This window comes from Stegodyphus dumicola, chromosome X2, assembly GCF_044657685.1.
Source record: "Stegodyphus dumicola isolate Sdum_Otavi_A_Nest chromosome X2, ASM4465768v1".
Lineage (NCBI taxonomy): Eukaryota > Metazoa > Arthropoda > Arachnida > Araneae > Eresidae > Stegodyphus > Stegodyphus dumicola.
This window is the reverse complement of record NC_140781.1, coordinates 40,842,319-40,864,489: the sequence shown is the minus strand read 5'-3', so window position 1 is coordinate 40,864,489 and position 22,171 is coordinate 40,842,319. Positions and strand designations below refer to the sequence as shown.

Below are 22,171 nucleotides of genomic sequence, written 5' to 3'. Positions count from 1 at the left end.
CCCTGGAAATTTTTGGCATGGATAAGTTTACAACAGAACAACGAGTGAAGGTAATTGAATTTTACTTTGAAAATGGACGGTCAATTGTTGCAACGCTAAGATATGCGCCATTTTAATGTTCGACATCCCCCTAGTAGGCCTGCAATAAGGAACTTAGTGACGCGTTTTCAAGGTTCAATTAGTGCAATCTTTAAAACCAGCAGACTTTCAGAAACGAGTAAATTATGCTGTCAGATTTCAGAGAACTTCAAGAAATGACAATGAGTTTATTCACAAGTTGATCATGGTAGATGAAGCTCATTTCCATTTGAATGGACATGTGAATAAGCAAAAAATAAAAAGAATTAATTAAATACAGTCATTTAAGAAAAGTTTATTTAATTTTCAAAATGTAAAGTGACTTCTGGGCCACCTTATATAATTGACCAGTAAAAAATACGCCTGATTTTTCAACCGCTAAGAATAATTAAGAGAGCTTTTTTTCATTCATATGACTAAATTAAAATTAAGTATAAGCTTTAAAGTATGCCTCAAAACTTATAGTTAATTTTTAATCAATTTATTAATTTAACTTATTAATTATGAAATTGCTAATTAATTATCAATTATTAAATTAATAATAATTGATTTATTTATTTATTATAATTACTATAGTATTATCTCATCTGCAGTATATTACCATTGCTAATAGGAGGGGAAAAAAATGGAGAGTCCAGTATCTAAATATAAAATTCCTTTTAGAAGAACGCAGTTATAAAAAGGAATATTATTTATTTCATATTTCAAGAGAACATTTTTCATATTTCTGCAAACAAGGACAAGCTTTAAGATAATTTTCAGCAAATAAATTTATACAGAAGTCTGCAAATGCAATTAGAATTTCGGAGTAGTTTAATTTTGAAAATTTATGGCAAACGAAAATATTTTTAATGTTATATCATCCAAATTTCTTAGAAACCATATATCAGTGTGCTTGAGGATCTTAAAGCACTAAAACAAAAGGTAGGGTACAATGAGTTTAATTTTTGTTGCAATATCTAAGCTAATTAATAAGGAGATGAAGAAGTATTCAACATGAAAATTTATTAACAGTAGCAAACCATTGACTGAAAATCATGATGAAATCAAAACTGTCTTACGTGTTATCACAAAATTGTCCAAAATTGTTTTACATACGAAAAATAAAGACATGTTTTGACGTGAGCACAATCAAAACGGAGTGACTTCTGTACTAGGTATGAAACATAGGCGTGAGAAATATTTTTCATCAATAAAAAAAGTTATTCATCAATTAAAAAAAGGTTAAAATATTCATAAAATAACTAAATTACTTACAGTTATATATATTTTAACTTATGCCAACATTAATAAAATAAAATTTAAATTTTTAGGCTCTCCGTGACTTTCAATATCTAAGTCATCAGTGACCTACTAAAGATCCGTCACTCGTGTAAGGCAACACAATAAGACGTACGTGTTTTTGTTTTTAAATCGACCAGTTCTTATATCAATCATACCTAAAAAAAATTAGAGATCTTAACCCATATCGAATGGCAATATTCTAGAAATTGGCTAGTTGGTAAGCGACGTGGAAGATAAATTAAAGGACTTACATTTTGTGCAAAGGTAAAATTTTTTAGGTCGCGAGGATAATAAATGACTCGATAACGTATCGTGAAATAACATGTGATTTAACAATTCTAAAATTTGGAAAGACCCTATTAAAGCCATTTTTTTAAGTTGAACAGTTGTTTACTATCCAAAAAGCAGCAGCAAATTTCTCTGTTGTAGTAAAGGGAAAAACATTACTGGAAACTACGACGAAACAAATTTCCATATTTCAGAACATTAACTAAATAAAATTTATCGGTTACTTGAAAACATTTGGGCTAATTTCTTTGTATAATCACCTGATATTAGAATCAGGAATTAAGAATCATTTGGATAGACTATATTAAACTGAAATCCTATTTGCAAGGTTTTAAAATTTTCCAAGCCAGATGCCATGTTCTTAAATCAGTCATACATATAAAACCAAGGAAAGCAGATACCATTTATTATTATTTCTGATAATCACAATGCAATCTGTATACATCATTACAGCCTAATATAAATTTAATTTATTTTAATTTAAAAGATATTTGTTAGTTAGAAATATAATCATAACATATTTAGTGTAAATTTGAACCTTTTTTCTGTGAACTATTACATTTACATCCAATTTAATATATGTGATATTGATTATGAAGAGTACACTTAAGATATTTGTCAGCATTTTTTTGTCCGTGATAATTTTTTAAATGGAAAAACATGGTTTTCAAACATACATATTTTAAAATGAAAAGCTAGAGAAACATCAATGGCTAGCTGGACACCTGTATTCCGTCCTGGGTTCGAATCTCCCCGAAAAGTCTGACATCATGATTGTTTCGGTGTTTACTGTATAACTATGAGCCAGCTTCTTTAGAAATTTCCCCAGGAAGGTTCCTGTTTCTTTAGACAATACGGCTCTCGTGTGTTTTGCCATAATCTAGTAAACAACCACAAAAGACTGATAATATTTCTTTAGGCAAGTGCAACTTATAAAGGTCTCTCAAGGTCTCAATAAAGGTCTTACATTGCATATACCATCGGAACTCTAAGCGTACCATTTGCAAGTTCGCAGGGAAGTTGAAACAAGCAGTAAGATATATACTGAAATTCATCTGAATATAATAGTATATAGTAAGTGTGTTGAATTGCAACTGATTTCAAAGTATTCTCCTGAAGTGAGAATCAGTTATCATAGAAAAAGTTCCAGAGTGCATTAAGCTCTTAACATGACATTGCTACAATTTCAATTTAATTTCCAATGTTGTCATTATTTGAAATATCATCCATTAGTGATTTATGCCTTAAAGAGGTGTTTTTTATTTTTATTTATTTATTTATTTATTTATTTTTTTATTTAAGCACAGTCATATTCGCCAAAAGTCATCCAATCGTTTCTAATTTTCAAATTCATTGGCGCTTGTGCTTCGTGAGCAATATCATAGAACTCTGAGGACCTTATTCAGCCTACAGGCCTCGGTTTGGACTCGCCTTCCCTTACACAAGCAAGTTAAACGAGTTATGCTTATTTGTTTACTGATTGTGGCAAAACGATCGACAGAGTTTTCAATCTAAGAGAGACATGTCTTCGCGGATAATTATTATATTGTACTCGATATGATGTCTGGATATTAAATTAAACTCGCGTTACAAATAGAGAAAATTACAAAAACACCTATGCAGCTACACTGTTCTCTGGGATTTCAACCAGGATCAAAGAATTCGTGTTCATCGATCTTCTTCACTTTGCTAGTAGTAGTTTTTTAATCAGCCATGACACTATGGAATTTGCATAAATAACTATAAAGATATTAAGGTGAAGAATGTTCATCATATTTGTGTGTAAATGAAGAAATACAATGGAACATTCTAACCTAAATATATTAGCAGCCCCAAATATTCCTTCCGAGATGAGCATCGGATCATACGGATCCCACTCCTCCCTTGGCAAATAAGCTTCTAAGCCATTGGCAAGTTCTCTTTGTACCTGAATATGAGAAAAAGATATATATATATATTTCTCATCGAATTACAGAAGAGTAAATTTTACTTACGAGTTAAAATACTAATTTTATTGCAAAGCATACTCTATGACATTACATCAGTTGTTGAGATTCAACATCTAGCAATAGGAGTGGGGAAGGGTAAGCTTAAAATTGCCCAGACGTATTTTTAGCTTTATAGATAAGGATACTTATAAACAAAGCAACTGAAATTGTGCACTTCTCATTTATGGATTGCAAGTAAGTTTAAAAAGATTTGCTTAGCAGGAGCAAATAAAGTTTAAAAAAATAATCTCACTTTAAAGTAAAGAAGTCTATTGGTGCTACTTTCAGGTATCATATCATAGAAACTGCAAGAAATACGTTTCATGAATGCTTGGAGGTACTCTATGGAGAAATATGAAGATGCATCGAAATTCTATAAGAATCATTTTATTTCTATCATACGTTTTATATACTGGTAAAGTGCTTCAATTAAAGGTGGATACTGAAAGCAAAATTTCATATCACTAGCAAATTTTTCAAGCTTTGAAATTCTCTACTTATATTACGGTTTAAGCTACAGGAATTGGGAAAAGGTTTGAGAATTAATTGGTGAATCATACGATAAACCAAGCAGAAAACCGTAGTCCAATGCAGGTAAGGTATAGCATATTTGTAAAGAAGTCCACAACGTTCCACATATCGTACAGGTAATTGAGCAAGCCTTCATCCCACAATTGCTTAATTTCAGCCCAAACGAATCCTGTAAATAAAATGCAAAACAAGAAATTAGGAAGTCTAACTGTATATACAATCTTTGTCAAAAAAATTCCTCGTATCTAGAAAAACTGTTTTGTCAAATTGATGCTTAAGATGAGAATTAGGAGACAAATAAGTGAACGTCATAAACATATAGTCGGGCGATAAAGTTGCTGAGAAGGATCAGTAAAGATTGTCAAATATCATAATTAATGCCTCTCTGAGGATAACTCAGGTAGACGAATGCCTCTTCATTTACGACGTTGGATAAGCAACTTTGACAAACCATCCTCCTTATATGAATTCTCTAATCATTCGAACCAAGCGAAAATCACGATTACAGCTCTATTTCTATACTCCACGAAGCCAGAGTAAATGTTTCTGCCATTGTCAGGCGTCAGTGGTAGATATGGCAACGAACAACGAAAATAGAGTCCATCTTTGTGAGAGTACTTCTTGACACTGTACTTCGAGGAAGTAAATACAATATCTATTGAACTCGTTCAATTAGTTAAACTGCTGTTAATATGTATTTGAGCCATTCTTATTTTCTAATAAGCAATATTATATCACATAAACAATCCAAAGCGACACCAAAGACGAACAATGTACAATGTATGTTTTGGATGTCACATTTCTCTTGGAAGTCACTCCCATCGTTCATGCATTGTGAGTTTATTATTATTGTTATTAAATATTACATTCATGTCTAGCCAAGAGGACTTTACATGTTAAGTTTCGAGACTGTCTGGCAACTTCTAAATGTGCGGACATTTTTGGCTCAGAGTGTATATTGATTATTGGAACGCTGCATCTTAAACTTTATAAAGTTCTAATTAATTTACATGTCCTTGGCTGCTAGAGAACTTTTATGAGAGCGTCTAGGGACTATTCACTAGTCTCTTTGCAACTGTATAAAATACAAGTCAAAAGAAGGGTTAAAATAACCTTTTACTCACTCAAAGAAATCATGACAGTCGGCCCCTTCTCGGGCTTGCGAGGAAGCCTCCATTTGGACTTTACTTTAAGACGGAAAATAAGAAACTAAACTAATTCTAACTAGCTAAACTTTACCGAAGCTTTTCAAAGATAACTAACCAAGTTGGCCCATAATTAAACCTTACCGGCGAATACTAACAGGCACGTAAGACTACGGCCATTTTTAGTAAGATAGGCTTAAAGTAACGACGTAACCCGAAGGCAGAAAACGCTCTACTGAGCTCTTTCTACGGAAGTGACTGAACTTCCCCATTAAATGCTGATTCTGCTTCATTTATATAAAACGCGACACTGAAATCTAATTCTGGCAGGGAGCTGTAGGTGGAAAACAAGAATTTAAAGGAAAGGGTTTCAAAATTAGAAATAACTATTAGAAAATCAAAATAGTCCCTACAATTTAATGAAGAATTTCTTCAATGTATTCCTATTCCAGAAGCTTCTGAACGTTCAGAAGTTATTATTGAACGTAGAATAGTGTACACGTAGAAAATACATGTCAAATACGTACATACAGTTTATTTATGTGGGGTCACCATGTACCATCTTCACAATAATTAGTTTCAAAACCTGTGGGAAATTCATGCATGCGCTGGAAGCGGTTGAAAGACGAAGAAGTAGTTGTATAATAGTAGGACAATGAAACGAAGGTCACCTTATATTTGAGGTATACTATATGTATTATAAGATTCTACTATTTTAAAGACTATTAGATATTTGAAATGGGGGAAAATCAACTGTCTCCCCTTCTGCAATCTATAGTGCACTTTTCAATTATTAGCTGAATGAGCTAACCACTGCATCACAAAAGCGCGCGAGAGAAATGCCCTAATTTCTTACGTACCACCATAGACGGAAAAAGAGTAAGAGAAACGAGATCCACTCTGCCAAAATCAAGGTGGTACAAATGCAGCGTAAACCGCACGAGAATAATCTGATAAATTCAGGAACACTATTATAAGAGGTGGAATAATACACAAATGGTTTACTAGATTTTGCAATGGAACCTTTATATAGAATTTGAAGAGATCAGAGCTTGTCCCGTAGATTAGGATCAGGTCCATGCCAACTGATGCTCGCAGGTAATTGGCCTGTTTGGTAATTGGACAGCTAATGTTTGTGAAGAATTAAGTTGTTGTTTGACGGTAATTGGTTTACATGCTGATTACCGTCAGAAACAGCAAAATGATATTCAATAGCAGAAACTAACATATCAGAATCTTCAATCCATAATCACCTCCTGGAGCTCGGCTAATCAATCGCTTTGATAGATGGATTTCACCCGGTTTGGCTGACAAGGGCTACTCGTTTCAGTTTTCATCTATCATAGAATTATGAAATATAATAAAAATGAACAACTGTTGAGAAGATTTGTGGCTAGTGATGAAAAATGGATTGTTTGCGACAATGTGAGGGGCTAGGCTGAAGTGGGTGATACACAGTTATTTATTCCTAAAGAGAAAAATCTCCCCAAAAATATTTTCTCATTGTTTAATATGGATTTTCAAAGGTGCACTCTTCTATGAGCTTCTCCCGATAAATAAGACGATAAACAACAGTTATGTTAACAAATGGACGTTCTGAAGGCAACAATTAGGAAAACTCGTTTTGTTATATCGAATCGGCCTGATATTAGCACAATACGTGAACTCAGGCAAGAGCCTGAGTTCAGGCTATATAGTAGAATTTACCGAAATTCAAGTGAAATATTGTACTTAAGCTAGCATATTCTCTGACGATTGCTCTTTCATACTACGAATTTAGATTCATTTTAAATTGTCCTGAATACCTTGTGGTTCGATTCTTTGGGCCAAGTAATGTACCTAAACCAGTTTTTATGCTGAAACTAGTTAAATTCCCGAATAAAGGGATCCTCAGCCTGCATTGCAGATAGGGAAACGTTGTTAAACATTAAGCTTAATATATCATTATATAAAGATGTGTTTCTAATTACCGTGTAGAGTCATCAGGGTTTTTGATGCTGGAGACGTGAAAAATGTGCAGTGCTCTCGCTCGAAATCGAACCCCGGACCTCTCGAATACACGTCGAGTATGCTTCCAATTACACCATGAAAGCAGGCAGAAAGGAGGGAGAAAATGCCTTATAACCATACACGACTTTTCTTCCATCTTCTGATTTTTCGGTACGAGCTTTCTGAACATAACAGTTATATCTCCTTTCAACAATTCAGAAATGGAAACAAGAAACATTTAATCAGGGGAAAATCTGGAATACACTTAGTGTACAAATTTATTTAAAAAATATATATTTCTAAATTTATGTGCAGTTTTTCTTTTTTTTAAAAGCAATTGTCTTTTGAAATCACAAAAACTTCTGTTACGAGTTGTGATACAGCTTAAAATATTATCTCACCAACGACAAAAAACATGATCGCAGATTCCACAAGACCCGGTGGTTTACCCCTTTCGTGTTCACTATCGTAGCGAATTTTCTCTAGAAGAAAATCAGTTCCGATCCACTGCATGAGAAGTGTTTCTACTCGTTGAGACGCCATGATTAACAGCACTGAAATAATAAATGCAAAGTGAAACAAGTAACATAAAACTAAAATATCAGATATTTGAGTACAGTGATAAAGAATCAGCACTTACGAAATTTAATAAAAGCCCTTTTATATACTATTAATATATTCATTTAAATTTAATAATTCATTCATAAACATTATTCATTTTATATACTCACATATGTTACAGTTCACACTCAAAATCACGTAATATTTGTTAAAAATGATTGCAACATGCAAACGCTTTAAAATGAAATCTAAACTTAGCGCCGTGCACAAGTAATTTCATTAATCGTACGTGCAAATCATGTTTATGAATACATAAAAAAATAAGTATCTAAATGTTTTTGTATTCTGATGTCTTTTTGAATTCAAATGCTTTTGGATAAAACTAGATTTATGCAGTCGTAGGATGTGATTCAAGAAATAATCAAAGGTTTAAAATGTTGAATGCGTTTACTTACACAAAAAGAAACAATATGCCGTTGAATGACATATGAATTTTGTGAAAGGCTTTTTCATTGTGCTTCCTAACGTGCTGTTAGGAGCCAATATGTACGCCATGGAATAAACGGGAAACATCATCCCCATTTTGGAAATCTCTAAAAGTTGTCCCAAGATATTTTTTCTTCTGAATCCTGGACTACCTGCATACCAGACGGAAGCCAGAAGTTGCTGAACATTTGGATGTGCAACAAACTAAAAAATAAAAAGTATCATGTTTTATAATAGTTTTTGTTTTATATATACGACAAGATAATAGTCCTGAAAAATAATTACACACATTGTTAGAACACTGAACGAATAGTTATGTATGATTACGTATGTAATTCGTACACAATTAAGCATGATTGTTTATAGTATTTCAAATGCAAATCCTTTCTTATGATAAACTATCAGAAGAAAATTTTTTTTTAGTTTGTAGTTAATACCAACTGTATCAAAGAAACTCTATCTGTATTTTTTATTAGGTTCTGTTAAACCATCCACACCAAAGAAAAATAATTTTATTTATGCTGTATTGAATTAGTCTGTCGTTACTGTGTAAGTTCTTAGATTTTCTGTAAAAAAACTAGTAATATTTCACCACGAGTTTCTCGAAAAGTGTATTTCTCATACAAGTGTAAATTTGCTGACAGTTATAGACGAAAATAATCGCATTCCTGACAGTTATAAATGAAAATAATCGTATTCTTAACATTGACTTATCTGATTATGACAAAGCATTCGAGGGCTAACGATAGGGATGTCTTCGTGGAGAACGTTGTAAGAGAAACTGGTTGGGGTCCACATTATACTTCTAGAAAACCGCGAAAACGCTCATTTCGCATAGAATCGAATACAGGTCGAACTACCAGTGTTCAGCGGCTTTACAGGTCGGCTGCTGATGAGCGCTCTTATACTTAAATTTCAGTTTTGGTGAAAGCAGAATAATATGTAAAAAACAAAACTGGCAAAACAACACTACGTTTTTCATTGAGTATTTCAAATTCAGTATAAAATTGACGATGCCAGATTAAAGTTCTCGTTAATCGCCGAAAGATGTGATGAAACTACAAAAGTGAATAAAGTTATTAATTAAGAATGCAAGACGCCCAACCGGGATATGTGACTGGTTCTAATCTCGGCGAAGGCATGGAAGTTTGTAAATCTATTGTGTCTGTGCGACATGGAGGCACTCTAAATATACAGTGAGCCTAAAGACCTCTCGAGAGGTTGGTCGTAGGGGGAAGAATGGTGTGAGACTTTTTGACTCGTCCCCCCGGGCGCTCTCCCATCAAAATTGGTGGGAGGACTGAGCAAAGTGGTACTGTCACCTCTATAGTGCTCAAGGCACTTGCCAACGACAAACACAATCTTGCACGCCTTGCCACGATGAATATCGAGAGCTTGTTCTGATGTTAATGTCAGACAAGTGAGATAAGTCACAACAACAGCAACATTGAAAATACAAAGCCTATTGAATCATTTCTTTTTCTTGCTGTATATATACGTATATGTATATTTTCTTTTAGTATATAATACTGAAAGAAAGTTGACTGTAAGTGACATATTTACAGTAAATGTAACTTCTTAGAAAAACTTGTATATTTCCTCGTAATGTAATTTATGTGGAGGCTTTTGGAAAGCCTGCTACGTGTAAAGTAAAAAAAAAAAAAAAAAATCCTGTAAAAAGGATACACTTCTTTTATTTCCATTCTAAATTCGTTCTGCATAAAACATTCCATGTGTAAACAGAGCCGTATCAGTTCTCTTTTCCTTCATGATGAGAAAAGAATAGAAAAATCTAGAGGACCCTGGCGTAAACCTCTCTAATGTAGTTTGTGTTTGTTAAATACTGGGTAGTTGTCATGCGAATTTGCTTGTTCTTTTGTAAAGGTTTATCTGCATGCAAGCTTTAATACTTTTTCTTAGATTTAGTAAAAATAAGTATGTATATTTTCTGTGACCTACAGACACCTCAGTGATAAACTATTAAGCAGATTGTATCACGTTTCTTTGTATTTTAAAAATACTTCTTTAAACAATGTTTCTAAGTTTCACAAGTTTTTATGAAAATTTAGTTTCGATAAAAATTTTGTGCGCTTGCTTACTGAATCAATGTATACAATTATATATAAAAAAATAAATATAAATTTTGCGAAGTTATACCAGATTAACCACCTATTTGCTCTTGTTTAACCTTGCCTTGCTCTGAGCAATTTTCAACCTCGCAGAAATAAATAAATCACTTTGAAAGTCTGCAAAAAAAAAACGTGAAATGTTTATGAAGTTAGAGAATCAAAGCTCAAATCGCTACTATGTTAATGGAAATTAAGCAAGGAAATTAAATTAGACATTTATGAGTTTGAGGAGAAAATGCTTTAGGTAGATTTCGGGTAATTAACAATGGCATTCAATTCAATGAATTGTCATATCAGGTCAATTTGGGAAATGATAACTCCCTCCTTAAATTTAGGTTCGTCTGAGTTTCGTATAATTTCGTAATATCTTTTTTATTCATGTATTTACATTTTTTTTTCTTCTTCTTCTGAGAACGAATAATAAGTACAAAAACTTCAACTACAAAATCAAGATTTTTGAGATAATATGTCGGGCTTTAGTAGGTTGTAGAGTCCAGTGAATGAATTTCTGTCTGTATACTGGAGTAGCAGGAAACTACACAGGAGAAGAGTTAAAGTACCCTTTATTAACTCTTTAAAATTTACAATGCGTCAACTCGACGCTAACAAACTTCGCCTTTGCTTGGGCGGTAACTGAAAGTCAGATAATTGAAACTAAAAATTGAAATATTAACAAGTGATAAAACTATCCTACAGGGCTCAGCGAGATCCCGTAACTTAAACCCCCTTTGAAGCTAGTGGCAGCAGATGAATGCAATTAAGCCACTTGAACCAGCAATAAGCAAACGTACCTAGAGCAGAGACAGCAGCTAGAGCCTAGCTCTCCTTTCTCCTAACGAAACTCAGCTTTTAACTACTTCCTTCAAAGTATAAAATTTGCATTTCCTTCCGCGCGATACAAAATTTAACTATTCTGGCACTGGCAATTAGGGGAATGAAAACTTACAGGAAAGGTCTAAACTCAAACTTTAAATTGTTAGTTAAAATAAATATAAATCCCTACAAGGTAAAAGGAAAATTACCTCGAAAGGTTGCATCTCTGTTTATAATTACAAGGCTAGCCCTATTTAGACTTATTGACTTATATTAGACTGTTATATTTCTGTTTAAACTACATAATTAGATTTCTGTGAAGCTCTTTTACTCTTTTTTACAACTCTGTTAAGGTTTGCAAGCTGTTTATACTTACGCGGTTATTAGAGTAAGGATGAGCAATATATGCTCAGAGGGATATTTTGACAATTTTAAAGATTCCAAATTTTGTAAATAAAGGGATTGGACAATAAACTCTTGAAAGTGAATAACAGATAGAGAACTTAAATGAAATTTTTAGATACCGCAACTTGAAACCTAAGAAACAAAAATGTCTAATATAAGAAATGGTAAAAAGATCTTAACATGTTAATCTTCAAATTTTATTTTTATTAATACTTAATTTTTATCTTAATTCTTTCCTTCACTTTCTACTTCGTCCTTCAACATCACCAGAATACAATTCGGTTGATTTAAACAGCCTGTGAATTAGTAATATATAAAGGATTGCTGTGGTAAAGCTGTTTATTCTGAGACGCCAATCTGCATATTTGGTGAATGAATTTCGTAAGCCGTACAACATCGATTAGGGTCGTACAACATCGTACAATAGCTAACTGACTACGACGCATTCATGGATATAACTGGGGATAAAATCCCCATACAAAGACAAATTCTTCTAGAAAGAGTTATATTAAAAAATGATAAATAACGGAGCCGGAATTTAGGCACAACCAATGATAGTTAGAGATTAAATTTAAATTCATTTCAAAGGCCTTTTATTCTTTATATCACTCGAGCGTGTCGCATAATTTCAAATACAGTGATCCCTCGTTTTTCGCGGTTAATGAGGATCAGAACCTTCCGCGAAAGCTGAAAAACGGAGAAGTAGGATTTCCTCCTAGGAATTTTCGTGTATGCGGGTACAAGAATGTTTTAAATATGTAAACAGTATTTATACTTTACATATTTAAGACAAAAATTACAAGAGTATACGTATTTACTTAAACGTGTCAGTGCTAATTAATAAGGTTAATTACAAAACCTTATACAGTAATAAACATTAATCAACATTGCTTTCTGAGAGAGGCGAAGAGTCTTTTGTGTTGGTGGCGGAGGAGAGGCTCTCACTTGATTTGTAGAAGCTTTAGGCTCACTCGGAGACTCTTCTGCTGGAGGCGCTGACGGTAGAGCCGGGGGCTTTACCTTGGAGAGAAACATGGTGATATGTAGTTGTTGTCTTTGTTTTTTCTTTTCTTTTAAAATTCCCCTATACAAGGACATAACCCCGTCAACGCGATTCCTGAACTCGACAGCTCGAACCATATTATCGTCAATGTCTTGAGCAAATTTTTGCATCGCTGATGAGTTTAGGAAACTCTTCTCCTCGTAACGACAAGCTGTATCCTTGTCAGCAGAGGAAGCCTCACCATACAGAAGCACGTTTCTGAGGCCGTATCTTTTTTGAAATTTTTCGAACCAGCCTTTGCTGGCTGAAAAGGCTCGTCCTCGAGGAGGCGAATCACTCCTGGCAGCGCTATTACTGGCTTGAGGTTCGTCAGCACCTTCTTCAGCCTCTTCATTGTGTCATCGGGCAAGATTTGGTCGTAGAGAGCTTTGGACTTTGTCCTGATCACATTAGTGTCGAAACTCACTGTCTTGCAAGCAGCAATCCACAATGCCAGTGCAGCTTCTATTTTCAGAATTCTCTTATTACGCGGAGTTACCACACGTTTCGCTTCTTTATTGAAGGTTATTGAAGCAGTTTTGCGGATGTTTGCTTCCCCTTTCTTGATGTACCGCACTGTAGATTCATTCACCCCGTAATGGCGTGTCACAGATGCATAACTTCTACCCTCTTTGATCATATCTATAAGCTTCACGTTTTCGCTGATACTCATCATCTTCTTCCTCTTGGGCGCTCCGAAGGAAGCTTTCACAGGAACACAGCGCTTGAGCGGCATTATGAGGGCTTAATTAATAAAAAACGTTATCGCCAACACAACACTAAAATACAGTATGGGAGACAGTCAACATCATAGACAGGACTGGCGAGATACAACAAGAGAATATGCTAGGTGAGGCTGCGATGATGCGCAGACAATCAACTCACAGTGATAAATCCACTAGTACTCTCATTGGTCGATGTCGCACCGGAAACCAATTACGCGCCTTTATGAGAGCCCGTGGTATGTACTCTGAGTCAACTCATCTCTTTGTTTAGTTATATTTTTTCATTTTTATTTTTTGATGAATATTTTGGAAAAACCCGCGAAGCACGGAAGCCGCAAAACATAAGCGCGAAGTGGCGAGGGAACACTGTATAGCTCTTGATAATTTAGTTGGTACTCTTCCTCTATCAATCAGTGCATAAATGGAAAACACCAACATGAAAGTCTTTCAACTTAATCTAGCTGCAGAATTTAACTACCAAATCTTTTTGCCATTCAACTATGAAAAGAAAAATAATCCCAATCTTATTCATCCATCGCTTCGCTTCAGCAAAATAAAATTCCCCATGTCTGCCGAAAATTCAAGTAGTTCATCTCCAGTTGCATGTACAGCTGGATCAAAAATTGAAGTAAAAGGTTGTTTCAGCAGTCTATTTTCAAACTGCCTCTTAAAATAACCTCAAATGAATTGGTCATCTCCATAATAATAATTGTGTTTCCAGGCTGAATTGTCAGCTATAAAATCAGCAATTGAAATATCCACTCTCAAAAATCTCCCCGAATTTACCATAAAATCTGATTCCCAGCAGCTATTTTAGTGATTAAGAATTCCTTACCTTCCTCTCTATTGATTTCCGACATAAATTCTCTTCTTGCTTTAATTCCAAACTTCAAACTTCAAATTTCATGGATCAAAGGACATAGTGGACGTTTTGGCAATGATCGGAGAGATGAATTAGCGAGAGAAGCAAGTCTTAATCAAGATGGTATTGAAATCACCCTTCCTTGGCCTCGTTCAAATTTCAAGTACCAGCTAAATCAACCTGCTTCAAAATATTGGCCAGATTTGTGGAATAATATTTCACAAGGAAACGCAGATGTAGCTTGATCCCCAATGTAAGCTTCGTATCTCTATACTCAAATCCTTCATTTAATTATTATATAACAGGACACAGACCTTTCCCCATATATTTATACGCCAGCTACATGACGAGCTCCGACGTCTCTGTGGGTGGAGGACAGAGAAGTCCTGGTCATTGCATTTTCTCATGCTCCTTAACTGAGGATAATCCCCAAAAACTGATTTCCTGGCATTCCAAAGAGCTTTAGTTAAAGATAAGCATGAGTATCCGAAGTTTCAAAAAATTATGCAACGACTCTCTTCCTACGGCCTAGGTATTTGTCAAGACTAAGTTCTCATGTTGCATAAATTATGAACTTTTATATCTCGTGAATACTAAAAGATTCCATTTGTGAACTTTATAAACTTTAATAACTTTTAAAATTGTAACAACCTCATGAACACATCTCTTTATCATTATTACAGTTCATTATAACATTGTGCCTCCAGGACTTATTATATTTATCTCATTAAGTTTATCTGTTATTTTTGCTACATCAAAACAAAAGTTCAATTTAATTTGAGAATTTCATATTGAATTGAAACTATATTGTAATCTCTTTGTATCCCAAATAATTATTTTTAATAAATATTGGATGCGCGGTGCACGGTGGGATTCCACGATGTGCCGTAATAGGTAAACTGTAGATTCTTCTGAAAGTTTCAGTTGCTTATTTCCACAACCTTTCTTTCAAAACTCTCATAAAGCTTGCAATTCTTTTGTAGTTAGTTAGTTTGGGAAGGCATTGCCAGCTGACTCAAGGTGCATCGCTTGATGTCCCCCATACTTTTACCTGTACCTGTACCTGTATCTATTAGCGAGTAGAGTTGGAATTTCTGTTAACAAAAGTCAAGGTGTTAGTAGTTACAAATCATCCATTCATCCCAGCGTGTCTTGCATTTTTTTAACTACTGTATTTACTCTAAAATAAGACCTCCCTCTTTTTTTGTTATATTTTTATTCTAAAATTTGTTGGGTTCTCATAAGCAGATAATATTTGGATAAATGAAATTGCAGAATGAGAGAAAGGAGTTTAATTATCACTGCACAGAATAATTATATTGTTTAAATACTAAATAAACCATGCAGGTAATTGCCACCTATCTAACCTGCATAATTACCACTAATTATAATAGCCTCACTATTTCTGAATTTTTTTTATACCATAATAGAATATTTTATTTAATTAAGGAACTTGCCTTTAACTCTAGGCAGAATTAAATGATTCCTTACCTCACTATGACTTCATCAAATATTTGTCTACATTTTTATTTTTTAAAAAATTATCCTAAACAGTAAACAGTGTCGTACATTCAAAAGGGTCTCGAGCAAATGAGTTACGGAAACCCCGCAAGAGTAACGGTTTGTATTTTTTATTTTTTAGCTGTACTATAAGAACCGTAGCTTTAAATAAACTTTTATTTAACTTTTACCTATTGTTTATGTTTCGGAAATTTTGTTAGATTTCTGTTTAGCACGAAAACGAAAATTTTTCAGAGCAAAGGAAGGTTAAGTAAGTGCAAATACGTATGTAATTAGTTTTAAGATTGCAAATCGTACATTTATATTGTAATGTTCCAACCTATAATTAACAGCTAAATGTGTGGAACCTGCAGAACTGGTAAGCGAATAATCGCTTAGTTCAGAAAGATAGAAACTTAAACTCAAGGGTTAATTACCCTTTATTGCTCAAATAAAGCTCACAGTCGTACAGAAAACTCTCAGGACGTACAGAAAAGCCTTGAGCTACTTGGGCTTGAACTCAAGAATGCTAAGAAATAAAACTTAAATAAACTTAACTAAAGAGATATAGCCGAAGCTATTACAATTTTACAATAGTTGGCCCCTTAACGCTAACTAAACGGCGAAGCTATCAAGGGCCTAAAGTACGGCCGAGCGTAGAAATAACTTTAGAGAGAGTATAGCCAAAAGGCGGAACGCACGCTGATCAGAATCTCTGACTCTCTAACGAAGTCGGTAGAACTTCCATTTTAAATACTTGCTCTTCTTTCATTTGCATTTACAACGATTCTGAAAACACGTTCTGGCAGGAAACTGTAAGCTGAAATCGAGAAGGATAGGAAAGTGGCTTTAACTCAAAATTAACTGTTAAAAACTTAGGATAAATCTTACAATACCTTTATATTGAATTCTATACATTAATTCAGTAAAATAGTACACAAAATTTTTATTAAAGCTAAAAACTTTATGCAGTATTTTCTGCCTCCTTTCCGCATGTCTTCGTGGTGTAACTGGAAGCATACTCGACAAGCATTCGAGAAGCACAGGTTTCGACTCCTGGCGTAGGTATTGTGCATTTTTCACGTCTCCTACTTCAAGTAATCTAATGACCCTAGAAGTGGCGCCCGAGCTAAAAGAAGCTGGTGGACGATAATTCGTCACCACCAGGATTTGGCAATTGGGTCTCCTAATCCCTACTCGCCCTTTAAATGGCGAATTATATAAGATATTCTCTCCTTCCTTTCCGCATACCTTAGTGTAATTGGAAGCATACTCGAGACGTATTCGAGGGGTCCAGAGTTCGCGTTTCGGCTAGGGTATTGTATATTTTCACATCTTCTGCTTCAAAATAATCTAATGACTCTAAAATACGAAGAAGCAGGACTCAATCTATCTACTGTTTGCCAGAAGTACTTCCTAACTGAGAAGTCTGTGGGGCAGTGAAATTTAAGAAACGGAGAGCTAGAAGTAGTCAAAACTCCATTGCGAAATTTGAAGTATAGATTGTTCAATGTGGCCACAAAATCTACATTCTAGATAGTTTAATTTTTTATCAAAAGCGACATTAAAAACAATCATAAAAACGAAATGAAGATAATACTTTTACATCTCAAATGGTGATGAGAGTTGAATCGAATTAATTTCTAAAAGCATGCCTTCCTTATATGTCCCCAGCATATTTCATACAATCAGTACACAAATATTATAAAGAATAATAATACTTATAATTAAAAGAAACCTACTGTTTTTTGTTTACTAATTATGGCTAGTTTTAGTCTTTCCAGTTTCATTCTATCTCCTTTTTCGTACGAAGGCCCATTAGGGTCATAATTCAGCATCACTTCTAACTCATAAGACGTACGAGTGTGGTCCAAAAGAGCCGTAGCATATTCTTCACATTTTCGACGCAATGCCTACAAATAGGACAGGATTACAGTACACAATGAAAACAGTAAGAAATATAAGTGAAGTAAGTAGGGGCGGGTAGGGCTACCGGGAAAATTCGGGAAATTTCTCAAGGAGCTGGTGACCATAAGTTTGTCCTGTCCCCTTATATCGATGGTTTAAAAACGAATGAAGTAATAATCATAACTGATTCATGCAACAAAGAGTAATAAATTCATTGGAAGAAGAAGATTAAACGATATTAAAAATGTACATAAATTCAAAAGATAAACCAATGGTAAATGAATTAAATTAATTCTCTTAACCCTGACGTCATTAGTTCCTAGCATATTTGTAATTAATGGATCTAATCCCTTACGCAACAACATAAAAAGTGGGAATTTTTCCTGTTCTGCAACCCTGACCATTCTTACAGATACCGACACCTTTATGCAAGTTGACAATTATTCACTTAGATCTTCACACCAGCGTCCCAGCATCTTGATCAGGGATGCATTCTTTATGGTATAAACTGAACCTCATAGAGGGCAGGCACCCCATGTGTTGCCGAACAGCATCAAAATTTCATAAGATACCGGCACCGAACTGTTCGGCGACTACTCATTTAAATCTTCCCATGAGGGTCCTGGGAGCTTAATGAAGCTTGCATTTTTTATGGTATCATCGAACTGCTGAAGGGTACCGTGCAGCCTTCATGTCTTGGCAAATAACGGCCAACTTGCAAAAAGGTGCTGGCACACTTGCCAATCAGATTAGTCCCATCTGCCGTTAGAAGTAACAATGAAAACATTTTTGTTACAAAATAATTTATAGAATTTAACCTAATTACTCTTATATTACATCATGCTCTTTCAGTTAGCAAAAATAACATAAAATCACTTATTGCAATCTCGTTTAGGAAAAGTATTTTGATTAATTTTAAATTATTACAGTAGATTTAAAATTTATACTTAAATTCATTACTTGTTTTACAGACATTCAGTGTGTTTCAAAAACATTGAGCAAGATTTTACGCAATAAAACGTGGCACTAAATGGACGATTCCAATTGAAAAATTCTCTAAATTGCGAACGGAAACAAATTTTATAATTTTTAAAGATGTGAGAAATATGAAATTAGAATGCAAACATTAATTTTTCATGTAGTTCTTCTAGCTTAAAATATCAGTGGTCTGTAGAATCTAAATGAAATCCCGTATCAATTAAAATAAAAGAACTTAAACTCTAAAGATATGCTATGCTGAAATAATCACCAAATATTAGAAAATTGTCTAAGAAATTCTAGACTAGAATTGTCTAAGAAATTCGGCAATAGCTTCTAATTTATATATACTGTCTTTAGGCTAATTTCAAAATCCTCACTGAATCTTTCTTTGTTTAAACTGCAGTAACACCCTGAAATCATAGCTGAATCATCGCCTGTATTTTCGCGCAATGGACATATTTAGTAATGAGGAAGTGTTTAAAATGCTGTAATATTTACACAACACTCACCAACTTTTTCTTCTGTAAAGAATATATGAGGTTTGAAGTAGGTCAGGAAATTTTCTTTGCTTCATCATATATACTATTCTCTTTAAGGAAGAAAGAATACAAGTGCATAATTAACCTGTATTACTCAAAACTTTACTTTTTGCCTTTTAAGCTTTGCTTGAAAGGGGCCACCAATTTTTATGCAAATAAATAATCTTGAATTTATCCATGAGGAGTTGATTCTTCACCTCATTTGCAGCTGGAAAGTGCAAATCATTAGCTAACTTTTTAAAAAATAAAACCGCACTCAAACAGCTTTTACGTACAGTGGTGGCCAAAATTGTGGACACTTTTGGAAATTTTTATGTTTTTGAACTTTGAGTGCTTATAGAAAATGTTACGTTTCGCAAAATGCAAACTTGTATATATCATTTTAAAGAGAATTTATTATTGAATTCAATATAAAACACAAAATTCAATTATTTGCAATACAAAAAAAGTTATATGTACTTAATTATAAATAAAAAACACAGTTATGAAGTGGTTTGTAATGTCTAGCTTTCCTGGCCAATTACTGTTCTTGTTCTGAGAACCAATCAAATGTTAGTAACTGCCAGTAGAAGCTGACATCATGTTTCCACTTGAAACAATTCATTATTTTGCTTTGTTCTGTAGAAGGAGGACCTGTTTCTTATACACTGCAATTACAAGTAGGAATTTTTGTAAAAATTTTTAATATTTAGTCAAGAAGCAATGACATCAAATAAAAGAGTAGATTGGACACCTAGAAAGAGATGTAATATTACTATGTTACGAGAAAGTGTTCTTTCCTATGCTGAAATTGCAAGACAGGTGGGTGGTTCAGTGACTACATCTGGAGTCCGAAAGTTTTGTTTACGATATCAGGAGACAAATTCAATCGAAAACAAAGAAGGAAAAGGCCAAAAAAGGTGCACCGCATCTATTGATGACAGAAGAATAAAAAGACTATGTTTCCAAGATAGAAAAATGTCATCAGCGGCCATCAGAAGTGATCTGAATGATGCTGGTGTTTCTGTCAGTTCAAGAACAATCAGGAGAAGATTAACAGATGTTGGACTGAGAGGTAAAATTCCACTAAAAAAGCCTTATCTTAATTTTCAGCAACGAAAAAAAAAAAAAAAAAAGACTACAGTGGGCAAAGAAACACATTAATTGGACAGATGATCAGTGGTCACAAGTTATATGGAGTGATGAAACTAAGATATCGTTATTCGGTAGTGATGGGCGAAAATATGTGAGACGTAGAATAGGAGAAGAGCTACATCCTGACTGCATTCAAACAACTGTGAAGAACCCAGTTAGTGTTATGATTTGGTCATGCATGTCAGCAGATGGTATTGGTCACCTTCATGTCATCGATGGGACACTGAATGCCAGAAAATACATTGACACTATTCTAGAACCAAAACTTCTACCTTCCATCAGAGATCTCTTTCCCAACAATGCTTCGTTTATTTTTCAGCAGGATTCTGCTCCTTGCCACACGGCCAAAATTTCGAAAGAGTGGTTTCGTACAAAGAGCATTAAATTGTCGTCATGGCCAGAAAACAGTCCTGACCTCAATCCTATCGAAAATTTGTGGCACCGTTTGAAAACTCTTGTCCGAATGAGGCGCCCATCAAATAAAAGGGAACTAATTGAGGCTATAATTGTTTCCTGGCATCATGTAATAACGAAAGAAGAGCTTAAAACTCTCGTCCGCTCAATGAAACGTCGATGTGAAGCTGTAATCAAAAATAAAGGGTAGCCTACTAAGTACTGATAACTCACTACAATCATCACTATCTAATGTATATCGATAACTATTATCGTTTAACTTTTTTGTATTGCAAATAATTGAATTTTGTGTTTTGTATTGAATTCAGTAATAAATTCTCTTTAAAATGATATATACAAGTTTGCATTTTGTGAAACGTAAGGTTTTCTATAAGCATAGAAAGTTCAAAAACATAAAAATTTCCAAAAGTGTCCACAATTTTGGCCACCACTGTCTATGTAGAATTTTAAAATAAATAAGCTCATGGAAGAAGGATTATTGCTTAAAAATTAACTATTGCATCTAAGTAAAAAAACGCAACGCTAGTGCACAAAAATTTCAAATCTGTATTTAAATCTTAAACTATCTCCCACCGGATCAGCGCTTGTGTTTGGAAATGAAGAATTTATTGAATTATTAAGAATATTTATGTTTTTGATGCATTAAGTTTCTTAAGAGCTGCTGGCTGTTTGGTTACTGAATCGCGACAAAGCGCGCGATAGCTGTTTGCTTAAGAAGATATATTATGCAGAGGGTTTTCTAAGGTTTGGTTTGGTTTATTGAGATTACAGCAAAGCACACTAGGGCTATCTGCCAAGAGGGGAATGCCTTCGTGGAGGACTTTCTAAGGGAAACTGACTCGTATACACGTTACACATGGGGAAAACCACGAAAACGCCCATGCAGCCAGCTCGTTCGCGGGATTCGAACCTCGGACCGAACTACCAGTGTTCAGAGACTTTACCGCTCGGCCGGTGGTGGGCTCCACTACGTAAGGGAAAAGCTTTGCAAAACATTGAATTTATCCAAAAATTTTACGTTGAATACGTGAACCTGTTTCAGTAGCTCTAGTCTTTTAGTTTTGATGGCTTTCAGTCTCAGGCAAGAAAACGTAAGCAAAGAATATCACAATTTTCTTAAATGAAATGAAAATTACGTTTATTTTATAATTAATAAGTTTATGGTTTGCCATGTGGTGAGGAAATATTGATTTTGTTGATATATGGATATCCTTTGCCTGTGCATCGTGTTAATAGAACATCATTTGTATAGCATTTTCCTCTTGTATATCTCAAAAGAAAAAATTTTACAAGAGTAAAGTAGTTTTACAAGAATTAAAGGAAAAACAGATTCTTACTTTCAAGTTAAAAAATAAATAAATAAAATAAA

At 34.1% G+C, this 22,171-nt stretch overlaps 1 protein-coding gene across 1 annotated transcript in view; it reads right to left on the bottom strand.

Moving 5' to 3' along the window:
• Positions 1–22,171, bottom strand: part of LOC118188311 (transient receptor potential-gamma protein-like) — an 82,762-nt gene that overhangs the window by 19,203 nt on the left and 41,388 nt on the right. Inside the window, exons 5-9 of the mRNA XM_035358724.2 lie at positions 17,569–17,739; positions 8,320–8,554; positions 7,705–7,857; positions 4,199–4,338; positions 3,465–3,577 (exon numbers count right to left, since the gene is read on the bottom strand). Coding sequence (XP_035214615.1) covers positions 3,465–3,577; positions 4,199–4,338; positions 7,705–7,857; positions 8,320–8,554; positions 17,569–17,739 — 812 coding nt within the window. The remainder of the gene's footprint in view (positions 1–3,464; positions 3,578–4,198; positions 4,339–7,704; positions 7,858–8,319; positions 8,555–17,568; positions 17,740–22,171) is intronic.